General features: G+C 25.0%; 1 protein-coding gene across 1 annotated transcript; it reads left to right on the top strand.

The window, feature by feature from the left end:
- On the top strand, positions 1 to 26,185 carry LOC129957649 (transmembrane protein 165-like). Its single transcript, XM_056070086.1, has 7 exons — positions 1 to 475; positions 7,970 to 8,192; positions 11,800 to 11,898; positions 12,002 to 12,081; positions 17,231 to 17,416; positions 21,755 to 21,860; positions 25,211 to 26,185. The coding sequence occupies exons 1-7, from the start codon at positions 326 to 328 to the stop codon at positions 25,279 to 25,281; spliced, it is 915 nt and encodes a 304-aa protein (XP_055926061.1). The 5' UTR covers positions 1 to 325; the 3' UTR covers positions 25,282 to 26,185.
- Positions 26,186 to 26,625: the final 440 nt, after the last annotated feature.

The following is a 26,625-nucleotide window of genomic DNA, read 5'->3' as shown; positions in this document are numbered from 1 at the left end:
ATCACGCTACGCTTCGTCCCAGAATTTCCTACCATCTCATTCGTTCTATGATTGTTAACAAAATTATAGTGTTTATATTATTGATGAGATGATTCTACAGATGAGTAAAGGCTAGTTTAAGTCCAAAGATTAACGAAGTGCTTTATTACTTTAAATTGAATATAATTTTTGCATTCATTCTGAGTTGAAAGGCTTCAATGAGATGATTAGCTAACATTGTTTCAGTCTTAAAAATAAATATTTGCTAAATTTTACTACCTTCGACGTGTTTTGTGTATCGGTTTTGAAATAATTGTTGTACATTAATTGAAACCAAAAAATAAGTATGCCATTACACAGGACGTGCTTGTACTTTTTAATAATTATTTTAATAGCGTTATTTGCTTGCATCAATGAGACAATTTGTGACGAACCGACTTCGTCAGTAAATCCTAATGACAATAGAAATGTTGAATTTCCTGGGAATTACGAAGATGTAAGTAATTATACTAATTTATCTTTGCATTTTAAAATTTGTAAAAGAAATATTTTCATATATATGTATTATTTATGTATTATTATTTTGAGTTTGACAGATGGGCGAGGTTTACAGTTTTTTTACCGGCATCTAAATTTATTAACGTGCAAAACTTTTCGGGTGTATTCAGTATTGTATTGTACTTTTATTCCTTGGAAAAAAAATCGGAAATAAGTTATGATGATATAAGATGTTAAAAAAGACATTTAAAATTTCATTTCTTTTGTTAACTTTACGCCTTACTGTTTTTGTTATCCAAAATAATTAAGTTGTCTTGTTTGTTATAAAGAAATTAAAATAATTTTATTGTATTGTATAGATAATTTTCAAAATTATAACAGATGTTTATTTATTATTGTATAGATAATTTTCAAAATTATAACAGATGTTTATCAAGTGAGAATTTTCTGATTATTCTATTATAAACGGATTTTTAAAATTTGTTGTGGAAATATTTCGGAAATCAGTCTTTGAAAACGAAGTATGAAAAATAAAAAATACTTTATCTGATATGATCCTTATAATCCTAAAAATAATAACTTCGTATACTTTTTTTTTTTTTTTTGCAGTTTCATTTTTTCATGCATTTCATGTAAATTAATATTTTCTTCCATTATGCTTTAAAAATGCAGTGAGGTCTTTATTCTGAAAAGTGAATAGCAGTGTATATATATTTAGAATAAATTAAGAGCAAGTATAAGAATATATTCAATATTTATATTAATCCAATTTACACAGAATAAAATTCAAAATTTTTTGACTGCATTTTTAATTTTCACATAATTATGTTTTATTATAAAAAAAAAGAGAGAAGCAGTTGTGATAAAATACAAACATGTTTTCTTTATAAATTGAAAATCTTTTAGTCTTACAAATCATCATTCAAAAGTTTTTGTATCATTATTAATATATTTTTATAATTTAAATGCTATATGTAAGTTTTATTTTAAAATATGATGTATGAAGAACTATAAATATTTAGTTTTATGAGAAATATTGAGATTAATGCTATCTTAAATGAATTATATGATATTAAAGCGATGCATTTATTTTAAGTGGGCAACTTGATGCGATATACAATAAGTATAGTTACTTGTTAGTAAACAGCTATGTTCATTTCTTGTAATTGTAGTTCCAGTAAAAAGATAAGTATTTCTAATATGTCGATGACCTTTGCCATTAGACATTTAATTAAGTACAAAATGTTTATTTTTCTGTTTGTATGGCAACTATTGTGATTGTTAATAAGTTAAATACACTAATTTTGTGCCTGAAAATTGTACATTTTTTGCTGCATAAAATTACTATGCTTAGCATATTTGGCTTAATTTTAATTGCTTAAAGAAAGCAGAAAGGATCAACATTTTCTTTTTCACTGCCGTTTTTTTTTTTTTTTTTTTTTTTTTTTTTTGCTGTTGTGTAAGGTTTCTGTGCTTGTCATATGTGCTAAGAATAATGGCTGTTGAATTAGTGGATTAAACTAACATGTGCTTGCTTTTAGTATGATCACATTGCAAGGGAAAAGAATTATCTTAACATTTATTGTCTACATTACATGAAATAGCCAAATAGAATTGTTTATGTATTTTCATAACTATTACTTCTTGGCAATATTTGAATCCTTGATTATTGTACTAAAAAATAGATTTTAATTACAAAGATAACATTTATTTAAGAGAGTTTTTTTAAATTCCCTTGATAATAGAATTGGGGTTTTAATTTCTTTCAATAAAATCATAAGTTTAATGTTAGTACTTTTGCATATAGGATATTTTAAATTACCCTACACACTTTAAAAATAATACTTTGGAAATTTCCACTTAATATGAGAATAAATACTATGTTAACGTATTTTAACTTTTTGTTTCTTATTTATATTATATTTTCTGGCATATTTCCATTATATTGCAGATTTTATATTTCAGAAAACTTTAACTAGCTTCAATATAATCATAAATTTTTTCTTTTAAAAATACAAGCATTATTTATGAACAAATTATATATTATTTAGGGAAAAAAAAAAAGTATTTTCATTTTTAAATTTTAGCTTATTTTCTTTAAAAAAATAAAATAAACAGATCAACCTTTATTGATTACTAGTTGTATTTGATAACTAGCTTTTTCTATCAGAATATGGATTTTCTTGGCTGTTAAACTTCTAGCATGTTAGCTTCCATGTGATTCATCTATGATTCAGACCTGTTATCTAATTAATTCATACCTACTAATTAGATAAACTTTTTTTACTGCAGTTAGCAGTTAAGAGATAGTGCAAAAGTCATCGGAATCACTGGTGCAAACTGTACTACTAAACATGTTAATTTGAAATGCATACATTCAAAATTTTACAATCATTGTATGAATAAGACTGAAAAATCTAAAATTAATAGAAATTGAAATTAATGATGCAAAAAAATTAATTTTTTCTGTTCCAGATTTTAATTTAACATTAAATATCTGTGCAAGTCCTATATATCCAAGTTTTAATTATCTACTATTTCCAAATTTCTAGCCTTCATTGTTAATAGGTTTTATGATAGATATATTAGTCAGAGAGATGTATTTAATTTTTAATATATGTTAACAGGTAGTAATAATAATGAGTAACATTGCTGTTGTGGGCAGTAACTTTCTATCTAATACAGGATGATATTTGAGTGACATGGTCCTATTGGATTACTTGGTTCCTATGTTCTAGCAGTTCAGAAAGTTCCTACCAGATCACACCTGAATAATTTGTTAAGAACTTTTTTTGCTCCATATGATAAATAAGAATATTGATTATAGGCTCATATTAACACTTGACTTCTGTGTTGAATCTTTTTACAATGTAATTTATTTAGTACATCGATGGCCTCCACAACAGTCAAGGTGTTAATGAATATTTTTATGATCTTTGAGATTCTTTGAGAAAGAAGTTGAATTTCGGATTTTTAGATTGCGGAAATCACACCCATACTTTTTTAGGAGAAAACTGTCTTCAGCTGATGTTGCATTAAATTTAATGAAAAGAAGGATATTGTATATAGAAGAAAACAACACACAAAATAAAAATGATAATTAAAATGCTATTATGGAATTAATGTCTAAAGAAAGCAATCTTTTATTATAATTTTAACATTTGCAACTGTGCAAAATTATAGCAGATTTTGAAGACATAGCAGAAAAGTATTCTTAATTTATTACATTTTTGATTGATTGATATTTTAATCATCTTATTTAAAAAATCGACTGCAATCTTTTCTTTGCCTTAAAGGGAATATGTGCTAAATATTATCAAGATTTGGTAGAAACTGTAAATTTGTTTAAGGAGCATATATAGACTTTGTTTTGTGTATAAATTTGTGACCTTTTGGGACTAGATACTTTATTGGGAATTTAGGTTATGCTTGGTTTCAGTTAAATTTTTTGTGCATAAGAATTTTTTTTACAATTGTCTTAGTAAACATTAAATTGTGATATTACCACATTGTTCTGTTTATTGTGTTAGTAAAAATTGTTGATGGAGTCGAATCTTATAATGACATTAAACTATCCAGATACTATATCTTCAAATTATATATCCTCTTTTATTATGAAGTAATTGCATTTTCTCATTTCTTTTATAACCTATAGAGATAATAAACATAATCTTTTTTTAGACTGTTAATTGTTGGTGAAAATCATATGATCATTAAATATTTGATAAAATGATGAAACTGGTTTTAATCTCAGTGTAGCAGTAAAATACATTGTTAAAAATTATGGGAAAATGTAAAATTTAGGGAAAATTGCATTGGAATAAGATTGATGCTTTTAAAATATTTTTAATTCTAAAACGGCATAAAAATTAGTTTTGTATTATATTTTAGGGAGTCATTGCAAAAGAATGCTAAAATGTTGCTTAATTTTTAATTATTAAAATTCTAATGAATCTTAAAGCATATTTTTCTGAGATGTACTTTTCTATTCTCTAAAGTATATTTGTACTAATTTTGGTAGCTCTAGATTAAGTGGTCTAGCCTGAAGGCACAAACACACATATTCTGCCTTATAATCAAAGATAAATAGTTACATTTTTAAAATTCTCACCTATGAAGTTTTAAATGGGCTAACATTTTAATGAAATTGAATATTATTTCTTGGAGCTCAAAGTATTTAGATTAAAAGAATGATTTGTTGGAAAGCTAATCCATTTTTATCTCGGCTCTAAGTTGTGATTTTTAAAATTGAATGTTGCTTTAAGTACATAATTAGAATTTTCTTGTCCTAAGACAAAAAAAAAAAAAAAAAAAAAGTATGATTTAATTAAATTTAAAAAGAAAACTTGGTAATAAAAGTGGAAGAGTCAATTCATATATATATATATGATAGGAGGGTGAAGAAAACTGCTGTGTCTAAATCCTGTTTTATGTTTTGAATTTTTGTATTGAATTTCCTATAAAACATTGTGGATAATATAAAATTTGAATTTATTTATATTTGCTCATCTATGGATATAATCAATTGAAAATCAAGATTTTTCAAAAAAGTAACTGAATGTAATTTGCATTTCTTTCCCATCATTAAAAGGAAGCATTAAAGTAAAATAGCATTATTTTGTGTAATTCCAATTTTATATTTTAGGTTTGTTTTCAGTAGAGATTCTGTAAGTAAATATAAGTTTAATTACATACAATTTGTATAAAAATTAGAGCATGTATCAAATAAATTTGCAGCATTAAAAAAATTAATTGGATAAAAAAATCAGGATTAAACTGATAATTTAATTTTTTTTATGTTCTGTTTTTATTATAAAAAAAAGAAAAAGAAAATTGATTCTTAGTTTTGAAATATTCACTGATTTTTGTGAACAGTATAAAATATATTAATTCATTTGACTGGAGTTCAGAAATTTTTAATTCAGAATTAAAAATACCCAAGATTTTGCCTAGGAGTAAAATCTTAGTAAACGATATTATTGAAGAATCATATTCAAAGTAGATTTAGGACACATCTTTCATTTCTTTTCATCCAGACTACTTCAATTCATTTATTATAATTATAGACATGGTAATGAAAAACAGCCCTCATTCTAAAGCCCTAATTCGATAATGTTTCTAGGTAATTAGTTTATTTCCCAAGAATCTTGACCCACATTATGTGTTAACATTATTATCGAGGGCACTTTTAAGTGTAAAAGCGATAAAGGTTAAGTGGTATACTAGAGTAATTGCAAGAAGATCAACTGTGTATAAATAGAATAAGATTTGTTGTTTATTAAATATGTTTGGAGAAATTTTTGATGGGAAGTGAAATAAAGATAAGGAATCTGATTACACATGTGATATTGAAACTGATAGCATTGTTTTGAATATGGCGGTTTGCCTGAAAACAGTTTTGATTTTGAAATCAGCTGATAATAAATTATTTTCACTGTTGGTTTTCATTCCAAATTTCTGACTTAATGTAAAAATTATAATTGATTCTTTAAATGGTTTTTCTATAAGCAAATATATTTAAATTTTATGGCAATAAATACTGTTAGACTTTTTAAATATTGCCAATATAAAGTTTTACTGTTCTTATTATACAAGTTTTTCTGTCATTTTTGTACAAGATATAAATATTTTGAATTTCAGATTAGGGAACTGTCTAAAACTGTTGAATTAAAATGCTTGTTGAGAGTATTTGTAAAATAATATTAATGCTTTGTCAACTATAAATCATGTTTGTATCTGTATCATTATGTTCATTTAGATATAAAATTTATAAAACTAACATCTGTTTAAATATAATTGGATATAATTATGGATGCTATGCATTCACAATAGATAAAAATATAACCAATAAATAAAAATAGTATATAATTTCATGAAGTTACTAAAATAAAAAGTGATAGCTCTAAAATAAAACATTAGCATATTAATTAAGAACATGTTTAAATGTAAATTAAAAATTTTTAAATTATTAAAAGACGATTTTTGTAATGCATTTTACCTAGGTTGACAAAATGCTTAAATCTGCCTTTTTTGTTTTGTTTTTATAAATGCGTTTATTATCTTTAAAGAAATAATATTCTATCTGTTTATGACTAAATTAATTTCAGCTATAAATATCAGTAAAATTCATTTAAGACATGTTCAGTACTTCAATAGTAAGTTATCAATAGTAATAAATAATAAGCTTCAATAGTAATAAAATGAACTTCTGATTTTTTAAACTTATTTTTTTAGAGAAATTTTTAAAACATTCTAAAAACTTCTTTATAGATAGTATTAAAAGCTTTTTAAAAAATAGAATTATATCTATATTTTTAATTCCCTGCATTACTTTGCAAATACATTAAAGAAAAAAAGAAGAAAAAAAATCTTTAAATTTTGGTTAGTAGGTGGTATATACCTGTTGAAACTTGTTTAGGAATTTAGAATATTATCTTATGGGCCAAAATAAGAAATGACAGAGGGGGATAAAATATAATAAGTTTAGTTGTGGATGAGAAATGTCAAGTGTTTTCAAATGAGAGTATTGGACATTAAAGGGTCAAAATATTGATTATTATTATTGAAAGTAACATCTCCCTAATAATTCAGTCCAAAAATAGATTTTTTCTCATCATCTCATTTTAATTTATATCTAATTTTTTTTTTTTTTTTTTTAAATTGTAATCCTTTTATGTTTTTGTTTTCCTCAAATTTGCTACTAATTACTTCATTTTTTACCATATTTATTTTTAAAATTGTGCTAAGGTTCATATCTAATAACATGATATACAGAGAGAAAGAATATTACAGTTACATTAATATAGAATAAAATTTGTTAATAATAGATTAATAATATTTTTTTTCTTGTGATCAATGTATAATATCTGATGAATAAATATTTTCTAGTTAAAGTGTGCATGTCTGTTTTCTATTTTATTTTATTATTAAAATTTGTATTGGGAGGGATTTAATCATTGTTTGTATTAGAATGATTTTCCCCCTTAATTGGTAGTGTTAAACACAATTTATATCATAGTTTTACATGCATTTATATGTAAATAATTTGAGACTTTTATAATTTAATAATAGATTAATGAATATTTATTTTATTTTTAACTGGGTATAGGTATAATTAAAAAAAATATGCTTAGGAAAATAGCTATAGATTTTAATAATCTTAGTTGCAAACTCAGTTAATTTTTAAAATTATTTTTCATGTATTTTTCACAATCATTTACATGGATTTAAGTAACAATGGCAGAAGAATTAAATTATGTGAAAATTTTTAGCAAGTTTTTGGCATTTGAAAATTATAAGCAAGTTTTTTTAATTTATGGTTTTATAAATCAATATGCTTTCTTTTAGTGTTTTATACATTTATAAAACTGCTAGTATTGTTACTTCATTACAATCTTTATTACAGAAAAATCCTCTATTTTTTGGTTGTATTCTTCATTATAAATATGTTGATGTAAATAATTATTTAATGTATTATTTTTTAAATTTTTAGGTTGGAGGTGATTTTAAAAGGCCTGGAGCTGTTTTTCACAAGGTTAAAAGCCTACATCAGTTAGGCTTCTTCCATGGTTTTCTTGCTGCAATATCTGTCATTATAGTATCTGAATTAGGAGACAAAACTTTTTTCATAGCAGTAGTCATGGCTATGAAACATCCTCGTGTAACAGTTTTCTTGGGAGCAATGTCAGCTCTTACTATCATGACTATATTATCTGGTATATTTATTGTTTTGTCTTATCTTTGCTTTGCATTATCCATGTTATTATCTTTTTCCTTTTTATCCTTATAATAGGGTATTTCTAAAAGATAGGTTATAGATATTATAGAAATAGTTAATATATATAATTAATATATAATATATATAGTTAAAGATATTATAGAAATACCCTCCATAAGGGGTTTATATATTACCCTGATTGTAACTTTTTAATTGGATATAGGGTTTAGAGATATATGTATGTCGTATATATAAGAAAATACCCTATCCTTGTATAAGGTATTTCTAAAACTTAAGTTTCAGAAATACCCTTTATAAGGATAAACAGCTTCTTTCAAACTTAAAGAATAAGTCAGTCTACAGAAACAAGTAATTTTTGAAATGGAACTTTGGTCTGTAGGCATGAAGTGGGCTGCTACTGGAGATGATTCGGTGGGGCAATATATTTTGATTATTGGGGTGGGGTACTGATATAGAGTCCTTGGTAATCATGTAGTTTGAGGAAACAATGAAATTTCTGGTATTCATTCAAAAATATTGAAAAAATGATAATTTATTAATCACAGTTAGTTCCAGTGATAAAATTTCAACCTTTTAATGGTGGCATATTCCTTTTTTTTATTGCAATGCAATTATCACAGTAAAAGAATTATAAATAGTATTGTAGTAATATTTTCAGCTTGAATAAGTGACAATAGACTGAGATTATGAAGATAAAGGAGGAGGGGGGGAGAGAGAACAATGACAGAGAAGTAAAATATTTTATTTTGCAAATTTTTCATATATGTTGAAAGCATTATTGTATACAAGCACAGGTCTAATATATTAGTAAAGAATTTCTTTCTTTCTTTCTTTTTTTTTTTTTTTTAATAATAGCCTTTAACAAAAAAATCTCTGTATCAAGTACTTTTTTCATTTGGAACTCTGTGTTTTATTGTAAAAATAGTTATTTCTGTATGCCTGATTTAAGATTTGAATAATGATTTTAAAAACAACCTGTATATTTTATTATTATTTTTTATTTCCATCAATATGAGGAAGAGAAAAAAATTGGTATTTCTACCTTTTACCACATTTTTTAAATACATTTTTTGATTTTTTTTGTTTGCTTTTTATAAAAAATTAATTATGAAGGATTTAATAATGATTTTTGGAATATTTATAAAAAAATATTTGTTTCAAAATACTATTTTTTGTCTTGTTTTTCTAATTCATAGATTTATGTACAGTAGATACTCAGTTTTGGAAAAAGGCAGGCTAAATAATAAAAGAACTGCATTGGCAGGAATTCTTTTAATGCTTTAAAACACCTTTTTTCTTTCAAATTCTGCACTTATTTATATTTTTTAAGCACTTGGGATATTATTAAAGATTGTTATGTACATACATTCTGAAAATTTGATGAAAAAAGAAGTCCAAGAAAAAATTGCTGTGCATTTTAAGATAACATTTTTTTAATTGCAGAAAACATACAAATATGTATACTGTTGAGTATGAATACTCTCACTTTTAAAATGTGAGATAAAGGATAGGTTTATTCTTGTTATAGTTTTGAAATTTAATTTTTTTGTTCCTGTAAATGATTACACTAATGTGAAAAGATGGGGAAATCTACATTTTACATGTCTGTTTGTGTTATGTATCTAGAATGATAGCAAAATATACTTAAAAATCAGACGTGGCATATTTTCTTTGTACTTGTATATGAGGTTTTACAAAAGGAAAATATTGTAATCACTGGCAAAATTTAAACATCTAAATTTTGTTGAATCTGCATACTGTAGACTTTTAGGAAAGTCTGTCTACAAATCTGCTAACTGATAAACACATTGAACTCAACAGGTGAAATTTGGCATGTGGTCTTTATAATAAATTTTTAATTAAATTCATCAGGAAAATGCCTGTCTCTCCATATGCTTGTATGGTTCGAGCCAAAATTATACACACTTTTATAAAATATGTTTGAAATTCCATGATTATAAAAAATACAAAGTAATAACTCATATAATTTTTAAAGAACAATTTGATTCTGAATTCAACAAAAAAAATAAAAAAAATAAAATAAATATATGAAATATTCCAAGGGGAGTATGAGGGTGAATATAAGGCGAGAATAACTAGGGATATTATGAGGTGAGAATAATGCTTATAGTGAAGGTTATTTTTCCAATGTTATTTTGTTTGGTTGTGCTTTTCTAATTTTTCAACTCGGCAGTATAATAGCATTTCTCTGTTTTTTCCAATACTTCCAGTTCTTTTTTTCTATATTAAACAATGCCATGAAATTAATATAGTTTCATTTAATTCTCTTTTATTAGATGATGCCCCAATTATGCAATTGTTTAAATGGTGCCATAAGTGTTTAATGATATTTAGGTCAGAACTGTTATCTGGTCATTTCAGCAATTCTGTGTCATTATCTGTGAGCCGCTTTTCGCATATCAGTGCTATGGTCAAGGGCTGAACTTCATTGATAAAGAAATAGCAGATTATTGTGAGATGGATCCCTGATAGATATTTTCCAGCATTTAATGTACTTTCTATGATATGAAAGTGACCTACATATATATTGTAAAACATTTTTTCTATCTTGGTTGTTTTCTGTATTCTGACAATGCACATCCCATGCCAAAAATGTTATACTGCCTTGCTTGTTTGATAATTGTTCAGATTTATGAGATATATTCCAAATAGACCTTGCTTCATAATAGGATGCAAATTTAGTAAAATTAAACATCTTGATATCAAGTTCATAGTGCATTACATTCAGTATAACATTTGATTAACTCTTGGATTCTTTTTGGTTCACATTTGTTTTTTACATGACTGTAATTTCACTTTCTTATTTCATAATGGAAATTGATCAGCTAAGATAAAGAATCTTTCTTTTCTAATTTTCAACAAAGAAAGAAAATCATGCAGTTACATATTTGATGATCGCAGATATATATCACACAATTAAATATTTGCAGCAATAAAATGTATGGGGGGGGGGGAATAAAATGATCAAAGTTTAGAAAAAATAGCACAACTAAATTGTTATTGTTTAAAAGATTTTTTTATTTTTTGAATTTTGTAATGAATGAAAATTATTGTGCTCAATTACATTTTTGAAGGATATGAAAAAGAGCCAAAACCATACCTCATCAAATTTTCTGTGCATCATTAAATATTTGATTAATCAAAATTTCATGAGCTCTCTGTTGCACATTGTCATCCTCCAAAATTTGTGTCAAGTAGGGTTGTTCTAGGTAAAACTGTCTGTCCTATTGAGTGCCAATACACATGCACACATTCACTTTTATTATTGGTAAATATTAATTCTTTTGCTAATATTTTTTTTTTTTTGATATTTCATTGTAAATTCTAAATATATTATGCAGATGTAGTATGCATTTCCAATGGCTGTGGTAGTTTAAGATTGCAAAAAATAAATATTTGATTTTCGAAAACTTTTTCTAACATTTGTATAGGTAAATATTTAAAAAAATAAGTTAATTAATTCAAAAATTAATATTTTCTTGAATCTATCGAAGCTTTCTATTCGTTTTCAAGAATTTAGTATATTAAAATTATTTATTACTAATTATTCTTTCTCTTTGCAGCTTGTCTAGGTTTTGCTACAACTGTTATTCCTCGCACGTATACCCACTATATATCTACAGCATTATTTGCAATATTTGGTTTAAAAATGTTAAAAGAAGGTAAATTTTATGTAACCTAATTTTTTCCATCTGACTTAAATATGTATTATAATATTATAGTGATAATATTGGAAATGTTCGATTAAAATAATTTTTTTATTAGCTTATGATATGTCTCCTGATGAAGGCCAGGAAGAATTAGAAGTTGTACAAAAAGATTTATTAAAGCGAGAAATTGAACAGGTAAATAATAATAATCTATAATCGTAGCAATAATAAACTGCAAAGAGTCTTAAATGTAACATAGCAAGATTAGAATTTAGTCCCATTATGTTAGTTTAAATTGTTTTTATTTGTACGTTAATTTGATAGTATAGGATAAATTGGAACTTGGCTAATTTGCAGCTATAAGAAGCTAAAAAAAAAACATAATAATAATAATAAATAAAATTTGCAGAAAAGGCCTACTTATTTTTAATATTTAATAATTGCTAAATAAATTAAATTAGTGAAATAATAACCAATAATTCAAAAATTTAAATTTTTAAAGAAATTAAATATGTAATTTTAATAAACAACATACAGCATTTTGATTTATAATAGTTGTACAAGGAAACTTTGCAATAAAAATACAGTTCACATCAAGCTTGTTCAGTTTTTTTTTTTTTTAAATGAAATTCTTTAATTATGTTTTGTGTTATTGACTGCTTAATATAGCTATAAAATCAATATTCAACTAAGAATCTACCTTTGAAAAATTATTTAGTTATATTAATTGGGGACACTAAGTATGAATGTATTTAATTATAAAAATAATTCAGAGATAAACTTTTTAAAATGCATTTTATTTTTATTTAGAATTAAACAAAATAAATTCAAATTATTGTTTTTTTTTGCATTAAATTAATAGGGAATTGAAATGATGAGAAGGAAAAGAAATTAAATTATTAACAAAATGAAATGATAAACATTCAAACTAGCCAAATTTCTTTGTTTATTAAAGGATTGGTCTGTTTTATGTGGAACTATTTGTTATATAGTATAGTTTAAGAAATCAATTACTTGGTTTTGATTGTTATTGATAATATTTTAAAATTAAATTGTTGGAAATCTCAAAGGGTGAGTGAAAAAACTACTAATTGAAATTAAAAATATTTATGTAACCAAATCCCATTTTTTTTAAAGGATTGGTAGGTTATATAATATGTATACACTATTGATTGTCTACTTTTGTAAGAATCAGTTAATATTATTGATTGCTATATACATTTACAGTTGATTCAAGGTGTCTATCATTTGCAAAACTTTTCAAAAATTTAAAAATCATATATACATTTTTTTAAGTCATGAATTTTTATCTGAAATCCTATATGTAAGAACAATATTTTGAGCATACAACAGTGGAAGATGGTTTTATGTTTTATTTCAAATAAACAGGGGTGTTTGTGCTCCGGGGAAACCCCGGAATTCCGGGGATTTTGAACTTTGATACCCGGAAATTCCGGGGATCGTCGTTCAAAAGGAAGTAGGAATAATAATGAATTATTTATTTTGATCTGGGTAATTTTGTTTGCTTTGAAAGCAGAAAACGCAAGGTCAGTGTGTGTGTGGTGAAAACTTTTCCTTTCTTTCTCCAAAGGCAGTGATAATGCGTGAAAAGGGGGAAAAAACTTCTTTTTTGTTCTTTCCTTATTGCGAGTTATGACTCATTCCCCCGGTTCTCGGACATTCTCTTCTGGATTCTTTTCGGCAAGTAGGCGCGGCAGAAAAAAAAGGGAGAGACTTCGTTCGACCAGATGTGCGATCACGTGACCTGGGTTCAAAGGTCTTAATTTTGCAAAATTAATGGTTATTAATTTTGCAAAAAAAGTAATTCATTGAACTTTTATAATTAGGTCATTCAATACTTCATAATCGTAATTTTTCATTTCTCTCCCCCCCCTCTCGAAACTCCAAAATGTCGGTAGTAAGTCCGTAAAAGTTTCAGGGGATTTTTTGGGGTCCCACAAACACCCCTGAATAAAAGATATTTGGGCATGAGATGCTAACCTTGTATCAGAAATAGAAATGTATTTGAGATGTAGTAATTTTTCGGTATTTGCAAATTTTCAAATGAGGGAGGGGGGGAAGAAAAAAAAAATTATAAATAAAATGTGAATAGCTCGAATTAAATTTTTATCTATATCTATGTTCTATAGCATCCAATCAAGTGTTTATCTAGTTTAATATGATTTGTCATTACTTATTAGAAATATTCTGTAAATTTTAGTCTAGGAAAACAAATTTTGCTTTCTGAACAAATGGCTGCTTTTTAAAAATTCTAAATTGAGAAGAGATGTCATATATATATTTTTTTAAACTCAACAATTAAAAAAGCAAGCAAACTAGTAATTAAACTAAATACTAGCATTATTATAATGTATTTCAGCAACAAAACAGAATAGCTATTTCTTACCTTATTTTTAGAACATGTTTTGAGAAGAGATTTATCTTAGATGGCATTTACACTTGTAGGAATAATTTCGATTATTTTAGTAACAATGTGATGTTATCATAGTTATAGTCAAAATTTTGTGAATTATTAAAATGTCAATTGACCTTAGGAAGATTCATTATTGTATTCAGCAGTATTTTATAATTAATGCATTTTCTCATCTATAAAGTATTAAGTATTAAATAATGAAAGTTGCACTTTTACTTTCTTTATTTTGTAAGGATTAGGATTGCTAATCAAATAAAACAGTACTCTACAGATAGAAATATTTTAATTTCACCTACCTCTTTAACTTCCTAGTTTTTTTAGTCATCATTATAAATTTTTCACTCTCCTCCAAAATTCTCCACTTTAGCTTTTATTTGGAAGAAACAGTTTTTTAAAAATGCATTTATTATAGTACTTATCTTTTCAATCGCAATTAATAATTTTTTGAAAGATTTGTTATCTATATATTTTTCCATTTCATTCCTAATAATTACATTCTTTCTCATTTTATTTAGACAAAACAGGTATGGTTTAAAAAATTCTTTTTGTTCCAAATTACTTTGTTCTTATAATGTTTAAATTAATGATGTTTTGAAAATTGAGATTTGATGCATTCATTAATCTACTTATTCTTTAATTCAAGAATTTCTTTGATCTTCAACTCTACGAGAGATTAAAAAATGTGCTAATTAACAAATTTTAGAATTTTATGTGTTGAAAAGGGACATTCACTCTATTAAAGTGTCTGGTTTCAGTGTAAATCTGTTTCATTTGCTTTCATAGAGTTTACATTTCTTGCTGTCGCTTCAGTGATTGACTTATTCTTTCTTTTAATCTTTGATAAATCAATGAGATGAAACAAATGAAAAATCTGGCAAATAATATGCATTGAAATAAAGCAGAAATTAAAAAACAATTCTTGAGTATTTCAAGATAAATGGTGATTCTAATACATTTAAATATTTTTTGAAAAATTAATAACCATTAGAAGAAATATTGTACAAAAATGAAATTGATAGTATTGAAGTAGTAAAATTTTTAATTTTAAGATAGTATTAAAATATTTTTGAAAAGATTATTTGTATTGAAATTATTGCAGCAAAATGGTAAAATTTCAGTTTATTTTTAACTAAATATTTAATTATTTTTATACTTTAAAAAACTGAGTGCTTTTCTTTTTCTTGCATGGATTGAAGCTTATATGGATACATACATAGCAACAATATCTTTTATTTATATTGTGAGCATTCAAGCTTGAATTGAACCTTTAGTTCTCGAAGCCTAAAACAGCTGATAAACCCTGTGACACCCTGTGTTTCACATTTACCATTCTCTTTTTGTGTATTACCAGGCTTTTATTTAATTTGACTAGTTTCTTGTTTATATGAATGTAATTTTGTGATTGATCTTGCTCTCATTTTCTGATTTGCTTGTTTTGAAATTTTTTTTAGTTGGGAATTCTGTTTCAATACATTATTGTAATATTTTCAGTTCATTTGTTTCAAAATATATATATAAAAAAAATATTAACTCATACTTCAGTTAAATGGCTGATTTAATTTTTGATTCCGCAATATAAATATCACATGTTATTTGAATTTGTGGGGAAAAAAAATTAATTTTAAGACACTTTAATTTTGTAATAATAAATTGTAGATTGAAAGCTAACAAAAAATGTTTTTTTAAAGTAAAATAAGAAAACCTTTTTTTTTTTTTTAGTTCACTAATGAATTTTATTAAAAAAACTATTTTGATTAAATTTATTCTCTTGTCAAGGGAATCTTATTTGAAATCAAGGTATTTCTTTTTATTTAAAAATGTTTAGTATGCTCTTTTGCAATAACTATTTTTTAAAAATCATTTTTTTGTTGACATTTACCTTTAAAAGAAAATAATGTATAATTTAAATTTATTGTATATGAACATGCACAGATGTAAACACATTGAAAAATTTCTTTATTTATATATATAAAAAAAATACTCATGGAATATTATAGATTTATTATAAATTAGACGCGAGATCAGCTAAGAGGACAATGTTACAGTTTTCTTATATGATGGCATAACATTTTTAAAATGCTCTGTGAATAAATAATCCATCATAATACCAGTAAATGGTTATACGTTGTATCTATTTTTTAAATGCTTTCTTACTGATTTGCAATTAAAATATTCTTCAGATGAAATAATTTAACTATAAATATTTTTAAGTTCAAAAGAGACTTTTATTCATGAATCTGCAACATATTATTTTATATTAAAGGTTTTTTAAAAATAACTGGTGAAATTTTCTTTTTAGTTTATTTTTTGCAATTTTATCATTTTCCATTTCATGGAAAAAAGTATTTTATATGCCCTTATAATATTCAAATTGATTTTTGGTTTAATAATCACATTTGTACCCTTTAAATAATTTGGTTTAAAGTATGCCAAAATTTTAACCAGTTACTTACTTCTTTACTCTAATTATATACTATAATGAATGGATATAGAACATAACTGTTTTTCCTCACTTTTATTTATCTTGTTTCCTTTTTTTATAGATAAGATTTTTTACATTTGTTACTTTGCTCCTGATGCATTTGTTTTGAAAGCATTGCCCTCTTATTTATTACCATCTACAATATTTTATTGTGACATTTTCTGAATTTAAATACAATTTAATTTAATTTTGATTTGAGTGATTCTACCTGATAGTTGTTTTCAGAAAGTGTGAAAAAAAGTTGTATTCTTCTACATTATTTATAATGATAAATTATAAATAAAAGGTTAAGAAGTGAATAATTAAATAAAAAATTTTACTTTTTGATGTGTAAATAAAAGTGCCTTTTAATTAAGTTTTTTGAAATTACTTATTAAAAATAATACTGATTTATTCAATGTGTAGTTATTCAATCAATTTTCTTCTAGTATGATACTGATGGTCAGACGCAAGATATTGAAACTGGTATTATCAAGCGAAATAAGATCAAAGCATTTAGAAGAAAACTGATGGTTTTCTTTTCTAGAATATTTTTGGAAACATTTACTATGACTTTTCTTGCTGAGTGGGGGGATAGATCTCAGCTGACTACAATTATTTTAGCGGCGAGAGAAGTAAGTTTCTTTCACTTCTGTTGTACTTATTATTAAAGCTAATTCCATTTTGTGATGATTGATATTGATGTCATTGGAATGGGAAAACAATCACTCTATATCTTTCACAATATCACCTGTTTAATAAGCTCGGTAATAATTCTTGCAGTAAAAGAATAATTCAAATTAGTTTATGTGAGAATTTTGCAAAAAAGTGTAATCATTCATATAGGTTCAATTGTATTGAATGAAATAAAATGTCTGATATTTAAAAAAAAATTAAAATTTCAATGACTAGGAATCAATGAATTTACCCAGTAATGATTTCTTGAATGATCTGGAATATATTGATAATTTATCTTCTAAAGATGGTATCAGTAAATACTAATTTAAAATGTTACATGTAAGAGAGAAAAAATCATTATGAAGGTGATCTGAATAGCGATAAGGCACTTCTCACTTTATCTAAGAATTAGGCTTATCATAATTTTAATCAGCTACATCTTAGCTATAGTCCTTCATATTCAGCCATTATCTTAATGGTAATAATTCATTCAAATTACCTTTTGACATAAGTAACCATGCTCTCATGTCTTTATTTGGATTATTGTTTAAATATGCAAGTAATTAGTAATCTTATCATTATTACCATCTCTCTTAGTAGTATTATTATGGTGACTTAAGGCAACAATAATATGTAGAAAGAGAAATTCTAACATTCCTTATTCGATGGAGAATTCAGTCAGTCTGAAGAAGTGTGGAATGGATGAAAGGCCAATTTAAAAGAAACAAGATGAATCTACAATTATTACTTTTGTGTTTGATATAGGTTGAATCTGTTTTGTCCTGCATTCATGAAATATTTATGATGGTAAAATAAATTTAACAACAGACAAAGAGTTTCAACATTGGAAAAAATAATAAGCATGAAATGAAATGCTTATTTAACACAAGTATATTGAATAATTGCTCATGTAGTTTTGTACTTCTATAGTTGTGGTTCTGGAATTTTTACTGAGGTAGTTGAGTGATAATGCTAATTTTTTTTAATAGCATATTGATGCGACAGCTGAAAGAAATTAATTTTGGGCAATTTTCTAGGTTTGAAGAGAAAAGTGTAGTTTTCATAATAAATAAATAAAATAAAATAATAAAAAATCATGTTAACTGAAGCCTTAGGAAACTTTATTTTACAAAATTTAGAGACAAATTTGTTCATTTTTCTTTAAAATCTGCCCATTTGGAACAATGCTTCATTATCTATTTCCATCATTCCATTCTTGGTAGCTTTTCCAAGTAGTGGCTCTTCAACTGCCTATTGTTTAACATTTTATCTCAATAGAGCTGTTAATATTGGCAAACTGGATTGTATAAAAAGATTGTCTATAAGTATATACTTACCTTGATGATCTGACAGCTAATGGCATTCCATTGGATCCTCTGCCAATAAAATTGTATGGGCCAAACATTGCTTGTCTTATGTATGTATTTGCATGATAGACTGTCATGAATTTAAAGCAGCAAATCTTTACAAGGAGCTGTTGAGAAAGGTTTTGGTTCAAAGTATTCATTTCCATAAGCATGAAATTGTAATGAATTCAAAGACATTTGTGAAAAGAAAATTCTTTTATTTTTGAGGAGAGGGGGTTAGTTAAAGAATGAGTAAACAAACTCAACTCATTCCTTTTGTTTGGCAAGATTACTAAAACGTAAAATGAGTAAAGGTCCTTTTTTTGAAAAAAAAAAAAAAAAAAAAAAATTCTAATAATAAAGGTTGTTTAAGTTAAAATGAAATGTTTCTGATCTTTGTGTTGATTAGTTATAGTTCATTAATATGGAATTGGAATTCACAGATTTAAATTTTAATTTTTTTTCATAGTCATAGTGCATTTCTGCTAGGATAATTATTAGGGCTAATATTTATAAAATTACCATTTGAAAATCAAAAGGTTAGTTCATATGTTACTAATAGAGAATTTTAAAAAAATGCTGTAACATTTGATATGATTTAGATTTTTAGGTAATTTAATCTAGGATAATAAGCTTAAAAATGAGTAGGGGGGGAAGCAATTGTGATTGCTTATGTACTGTTCAGATATGTATTTCAACTGTGGGAAAATTTATTCTGTAAAAATGGAAAAGATTATTTCAGAAAGGAGGATACAAATTATGTTGCTAATTTTTTGTAATAATGATAATTTTTTATGTAATTTAACTATTTTGTTAACAAAACTTAATATTTTGCCTTTTCAGAAAGATAGTTTAATACATTATTATTATATTTTGACATTATCTCCCCCCCCCCGACCAGAAAAAAATTTATCACTATATTTAAATTATTTGATATGAAGTTTGAATAATAAACTTCAGTCCCCAATGTGACTTTGTTTTCTCCTTTATGGTGCATTTAAAGTTAGACTATTATTGACTTGTAAAAGGAGGGAAAAAATAAGTGGTTTCTTCTTAATGTTAAAATAGAGCTACATGATATCTTGATATCCATATCATTACTATTTTTGCAGAACTTATATTTTTAACTTTTCTATGGATATTGTAATGTGTTATTTTTCAGAATATTTTTTTTGTTTAATTTTTCAATCAAAATATTGTCATTGTATGTTTTTTCCTAGGGTATTTTTTGTGAGGATTTCAGTGTTATCCTTTTCTTTATAATATAAGAAACAATGCTTTAAGATCATTATATAATTAAGACAACTTATTTTGATACTGATAATTTGTGTAAATTTGTTTTCATTTTTATCATATAATAGTTATTGACATTTCTTATTGTAACATATTTATTGAAACTTTTATGATTGGAAATAAATGTTTCAGAAGGCTTTGCACTTTTTAATAATATCAAAATTATTTTTTAAAAATCAAATTAAATGAGATGCATGTTAATGAAATTTATCTCTCAGTTCTTCTATACTTCCTTTTTATTATTTAAATGCTATGTTTGGTATTATTCATTCTATTGTATTGTGCATATTGATAATATTTCCCTTTATTCAATTTTGCTATTTATTTTGTTAATTATTTACAAATAACATCACTGAAACTATGATACTGTATTTTGAAAACTGCAAAAATTTCTTTTGTTGATTTTTGAATTTTAATTTCTGAAATATTGCAGAGTTACTTTGACACCTTTCAAATGCTTCACTTTATTTTAAATATTATTATTAAATTTTTTATCTTAAAAAATAATAAATTATTGTATTTATAATAATAATTAAGTATATTTGTTTATTATTTATAATTAAAAATATTAAGTGAATTTAATTTTACTCACTAAAACTCTGATCGTTTTACAACTCATCCAGTTATAGCTGGCTTGTTTATTATTATTTTTTCTATATTCAATACACAAAATTCTTGGTTAAATCAGATTTTGATGTAAAGTGCAGTGCTTCCTTCTATTAATTACATGTACTTTTGTTTAATAAAAGATACATTTTTAATGCATTGTTAATCACTTTCAAATTAATTCATGCTCTCATAGCCCAAACATTGTGTATGCCATGAGTAAACTCATCGTCAATAAGATTTTGTTTTGTATGAGCATATTTGGATCAGCGCGTGTTTGGGAAGCATAGTATTATGAAAAAATTCAAAATCTGATGTGTGTGTGTGTTTAATGAAATAACTAATAGGCTCATTAAAGGGTGATAACACCGGTTAAAAACAGAAAGGTTAAAAACACAGAGAATAAAAAATAGATGACACATACATGAAACAGCTCTTACAGTAAATATTAAAACATAAGCAGCAACTCGGTAAGCACAAAGCATTCAAAGAACTCGTAAGAGATTGGTACTTCAAAAAGAGAATTCTTTTAACTGCTAGCTTACAGTCAACTCACATACTATTACTCTACATGACTATAGTTCTAATTAAAGCAGTATAATACATGATGCTTCTTTTAATATTTCATAACATCACTTTACATATTCCATCCTTCAAGTTTTCTGCATAGTTAAGATTACATTTTAGGGAAGGGGATGGAAACAAGAAAGAAAGTGGGTGAAAAAAATCCAACTAGAATATATATATAGTATAATTTTCCAAAGGAAAATGTAGCAAAAGTATTCGCAGAATGTATTATGTGCCATTTCATGTAGGTGATTGTTACATTGTATATTCTACTGAAAAGAAGCATTAAAAATTAAATATTAAGTAAAATTTATTTATATGAAATCGCCATAAAAATTATTTATATTGTTTTATTTTTGCATCTAAATATGAAATAATAGTCGGGGCATGAAGTTATTTTTGATTAGCAATATGTTAAGCATTGTATTACTTTAGTATACAAGGAATGTATAATGAAGCTTAACATTATTCTTTATTATTTAGGATGCTGTTGGTGTTACAATTGGTGCAGTTATTGGTCATGGAGTTTGTACATCTTTAGCTGTTATTGGTGGCAGAATAGTTGCTCAAAGAATATCTGTGAAATCTGGTAATGATTAATAATTTATTTGAAATTATTTTTAGTTTATATTCATGATGACATTAAATTTTTAACATAATTCATAAAACTGATATTTGCTGTTCTTGTTCATCATATTCAATTAAATTGTAATGTTTTGTTATGGGAACCCCTTTATTTATCATCTCTTCATCTTAATATGTTTCTTGTGAAAAAGATTACACTCTCCATTTAATGTTCAACTATTATATTGTTAATTAAACAGATTTGTATGGTGAAAAGAATACTGAGTAAATTTTATCTATTCCATTTGATAGTAAAAGTTAATTGTACTACAAAATTGTATTTCTTAGTTTATATTTTAATTTGAAATGGATAGTTTTATATTTATTTCCATTGATTGAAATAATTAAACTTAATTTGTTAATGTCCTATTAGTTATGCAAATAAGATACTCTGATATAAAATCAGAGTTATCTTATTCTTGTTTTTAATACAATTTAAAAGACGTTTTCTAAAATTAAGTTGGGCCTTATCAGATTAATTAAGAGCTCTTTTAGTATGAGATTCTTCACTGAAACTATTAAGTTTTATTGCTGTAAACTTTTTATATGACATGTAGATTAATGGTGTAATTTATTTGATCAAACAACAACTCTTATTCAGTTTATCCTTGTTTTATGTATTTTTATTTCTCAATAGTAATGATTTAGTCAATCAATAACATTTTAAGATTTTGAAATTCTTTAACATAATTATAATAATGAATCAATTTGAAATAAAGCTATCCCATAAAATAATCTCCAGTTTTACTAAATGAATATATCGAAATATTACTTTTGAAAAATACAAATGAAACCAATGATTTTAAATCTGTGACAATTTTCATTCAGCTAAAAGAAATCCTAAGTTTTTTGAAAAAGTAAAAACCAACGTACATTTAGCAGAAAAATTTATAACAAAATTCAAATTTATCCTGAATAATAAAGAATTATTGATAAAATTGTTGAATTCTGAATTGTTGAATCAGTTGCTAATTTGCATTTAATCATCATTAGACCATTAATTATCTGCAAGGCATCAAAAGTGGAAATGTTGTGTTTGAGTGTAAGCATTGGATAACTCTGTTAAATCTTCAATAAATAAAATTAAAGATGATTAGAGTTAATGTTTTATCATAAATATTATATTTGTATTTTTTATCACAATACAGAGGAAAAATTTTAAATAGAAATTTTTTTAAAAATAATAATACAATAATTTAATATAATTTTTTTAATAAAATAATGAAATTTTTTATAATATAATTTAAAGGCAAAAAAAAAAAAAAGTGTGCAGCATTTTGTGCTCATTGAGCCTGCATTAGAAAGAAGTATTTAAAAAATAATTGTATGCAGTTGGAGAAAGTAAAAAAAGATTGATAAATTTTTAAAAGAAAAAATTTTATTTTCAAAAAATATATAAGAATTCTATATTATAGTAGCTTTGTTTGAAGTTTCTCATTTATTTTATTGAAAGTTTGATTCAGCACCTAGTTGAAATGATTAATATTTGATAAATTAAATTAAAGATCATAATAATAATGAAATGACTGAATATATATTACATTTCATAAAATGTCTTTTAACATAAATTTCTTTCTAGAAATATAGATAAAATGTTTCACAAATTTGAAATTATAAATTGATTTAAAATTTTGGTAAAAGTTTACAAAGCACTTTATTCAGAGAAAATGGAAAAATGATTGAAATGTTTTCCTCTCCTATTCTTTTGAACTTACTTGAGTGTGAATTTATTTACTGTTATTACTATTACTTTTTTTTTCTTTATGACCTGTTACAGTATTTCAATTTCCATTCATTTCTTTTAAGACTGTCATTGAAATACTGTAAAATCATAATATTCATAATTTGATCAGTTTTGATCTTAAAAGAGTAGAATCTTTTTAAAATATAAAAATATCAACATTATTTTAATAATGTGACTAACAGAACCAAGAGATCTTATTCAAATATTTTTTCTGTAATGTATTTATTGATTCAAGAATGTTAAGAAAAATTCTTTAAATCATTTAGAATATTTTCCTATTTGGAACTACATGTTTATCTCTAACAGATTTTATATTAGTTCTTGGGTCATGACTAGAGCAGGTATGTGGTATATTTATTAACCATAAATTGGCTACTCCAAACCTGCCACTGAGGTACATAGATTAATTTGAATGATTGGATTGCTGTGACAGCATTGGTGGGAACTGAGGTTGAGTCCTAAGGGCCCTCATTGGTTACATTACAACCCTTCCCATGTGAAGCATGTCCCATCATTGGTAGGGGAGTAGTTGGCTGCTTACTTTTTCTGTTTCCATCTGGGTGGTGAGAGCCAAACCACTGTGCTGAAAGCTTCTCTTCTCATATCTGAGGTGCATCCCTATTGGGAGTGGTGTGTTTATTAAGATAAAACAATATTGGCAATGTTTAAAACTGAGGGGGGGGGGAGCAAACTTTTTAAGCAAATAGACCCATCCATTTTATCAACAGCAAAGACTTAAGGGTTCTTTTTTTTTTTTTTTCTTTCTTTCTTAATACTTGTTTTTAGCCTTAAAAGCATTGTATGGCTAGAGCACCATATAAATAAAGCTAAAATAAAAATGCAGTAAAACTCTAAAAATTGAAAATGATAAAAATAAAAAATATATAAGGAAAGTACATAATTAAATTAGCTGAGAAAATTGTCTGGGATATTAGTGCAAGGGCAAATTTTGAATTGTGTGGGAAAAGTATAAACTTTCATAATTGCATAGATTATTTCATGAATAAGGAGAAAAAAAATTGAAAATGAGGTTAAGGAATTAGAAATTAAAAGCTGATAATGAGACTTTTTACAAGCTAAATTATTATATATATTTTTTTATTAGTAGAAACTTCATTTATTACTGCTTAAAACGTTTTTATGAAGTATGGTACCACAATAGTTGTTCTTTTAAAATTCTTCCTTCCATAATGAATTTGAAAATAACTTGGCTAGATTTCACAAACATAACTTTTTTATTTTTGTTTTACATGAACATGCAAACTTGAATACTGATGAAAATACATAGATAAATATAATGATATATGTATTATCTTAATGATAATGAATGATGATAGACACTTTGTTGTAATTTATTCCATGTCAAGCATTAAGCATGGGCAGACTTCTTTTTCCACCCACCACCAGCAGTTTGTATTATTTTTATGAATCCACTTTCTTTGCATTTGTGCAAGATAATTTTAAATTATTTAAAAACAAAATTTGTTATTAAAAAATTCTGTTTTTTGATTTAAAAATAAATGTTTCATATTATACATTTTAAAATTGCTTTTTTGTCTTCTTTTCTACAGTTACATTCATTGGAGCTGTAATATTTCTTATATTTGCTGTTTGGGCTTTAGCAATTGGACCTGGAACATGAATTAAGTAGTAATTTAGCAAAAAATGTATGTAAACAATACTTGTTTGTGATGACATGAGAAGAACTTGTTAGTAGTTTCTGATCTTGAAGAAACTTTTTTTACATAATATGTCAGTAGCATGAGTAAAATACTCATGCTAACTTAAGAACATTAGCATTCTTTTTAAAGTCTAAGTTGAAACACAATTTAAGGTATCTTTTAAATATATGCACACTACAAGCAGATTTTTTTATCTATTAAATTGTTCCTATGGTTTTTCTTCCAAAGAACAAAAATGAAAAACACTATTTTTCAATTATATTACTTGTAAATCTAAAATTTGGTCAAGTGTTGACACTTGCTTAAACTTGTGTTTTTATCTGAGATCTGTCTGTAATCTCTTTATTTATTGAAATATTTATTAAGTATTACATGAACAATTATTTATTTGAATGTAAATTACTTAATATGAGTGGAATGCTGAAAGAATAGAATAAGCTGGAAGTATGGAATTTGTCATTTTTGAAATTATTATTTTTTTTTTCATAGCTGCAAAATTCTAAAAATTAAGAAAAAGCAGAAACATAAGCATTCATAAAATTCATTAAGTTTCCATATGTAAGATATTTATTAAATTTTTAATCAATATTAAATATATATAAATAATTTTCTAAGCTTAATTTTAATTGTGAAAAAAATGTGGTTGAGGTATTGTTATTGTAGCTTTTTGTTTCCAGAATTCAATTCTAAAATAGCAATTACACAATTTTGTTCTTGCAGTTTCATGTACAAACTCTATTCCTTCAGCTTGTATTTTTATATTAATAATGAGGATTTCTTAATGTTATGAATACTTATTATTACTTATTCTCTCATTTTATTGAGAAATAAGATTTATTTCATTTTACAATATTTATTATATAGAGAAAAATTTTGACACTTTTGACATTATTGATTTGATTTACTTTGTCAATCTTAAAATATCTCAGTTCTTCTGGTTTATATATTTTATTTTGGATCTAAATTGTTTTAAAAATCATTGATTGCCTTTCTATTGAATTCTGTTTTTTGTGTATATTAGATACTTTATTTTTGTATTTTATTTTGTTCTTTAATTATGAATATGCTGCCATATTATAATTGTTTTTAAAAGGAATATATAAAATAGTGGGGACCCCCCCCAAATCTATTTTTTTTTAGATATCTTGCCTTTTAATTTTTCCTACTCCTTCCATTATAGCTGGAAATTTTTAAATAACAATAATAATAAATCTATAAATTTAAACATTTCATTGTCGAAATATTTTTTTTCTTTTGTTAATTTGATATTTATATACAAGGAAATAAATTGCGCATAATTAATT

This window comes from Argiope bruennichi, chromosome 11, assembly GCF_947563725.1.
Source record: "Argiope bruennichi chromosome 11, qqArgBrue1.1, whole genome shotgun sequence".
Classification (NCBI taxonomy): domain Eukaryota; kingdom Metazoa; phylum Arthropoda; class Arachnida; order Araneae; family Araneidae; genus Argiope; species Argiope bruennichi.
Note: the sequence above shows the minus strand (reverse complement) of the source record. Positions and strands in the feature narration are given on the sequence as shown.

Bases quoted from the DNA above. Each gene is read 5' to 3' on its own strand.
- LOC129957649 (XM_056070086.1), top strand. From the start codon at position 326: ATGCCATTACACAGGACGTGCTTGTACTTTTTAATAATTATTTTAATA. The intron at 17,417-21,754 runs GTAAGTTTCTTT...TTTATTATTTAG, and splicing joins TTATTTTAGCGGCGAGAGAA to GATGCTGTTGGTGTTACAAT. The intron at 21,861-25,210 runs GTAATGATTAAT...TCTTTTCTACAG, and splicing joins AAGAATATCTGTGAAATCTG to TTACATTCATTGGAGCTGTA.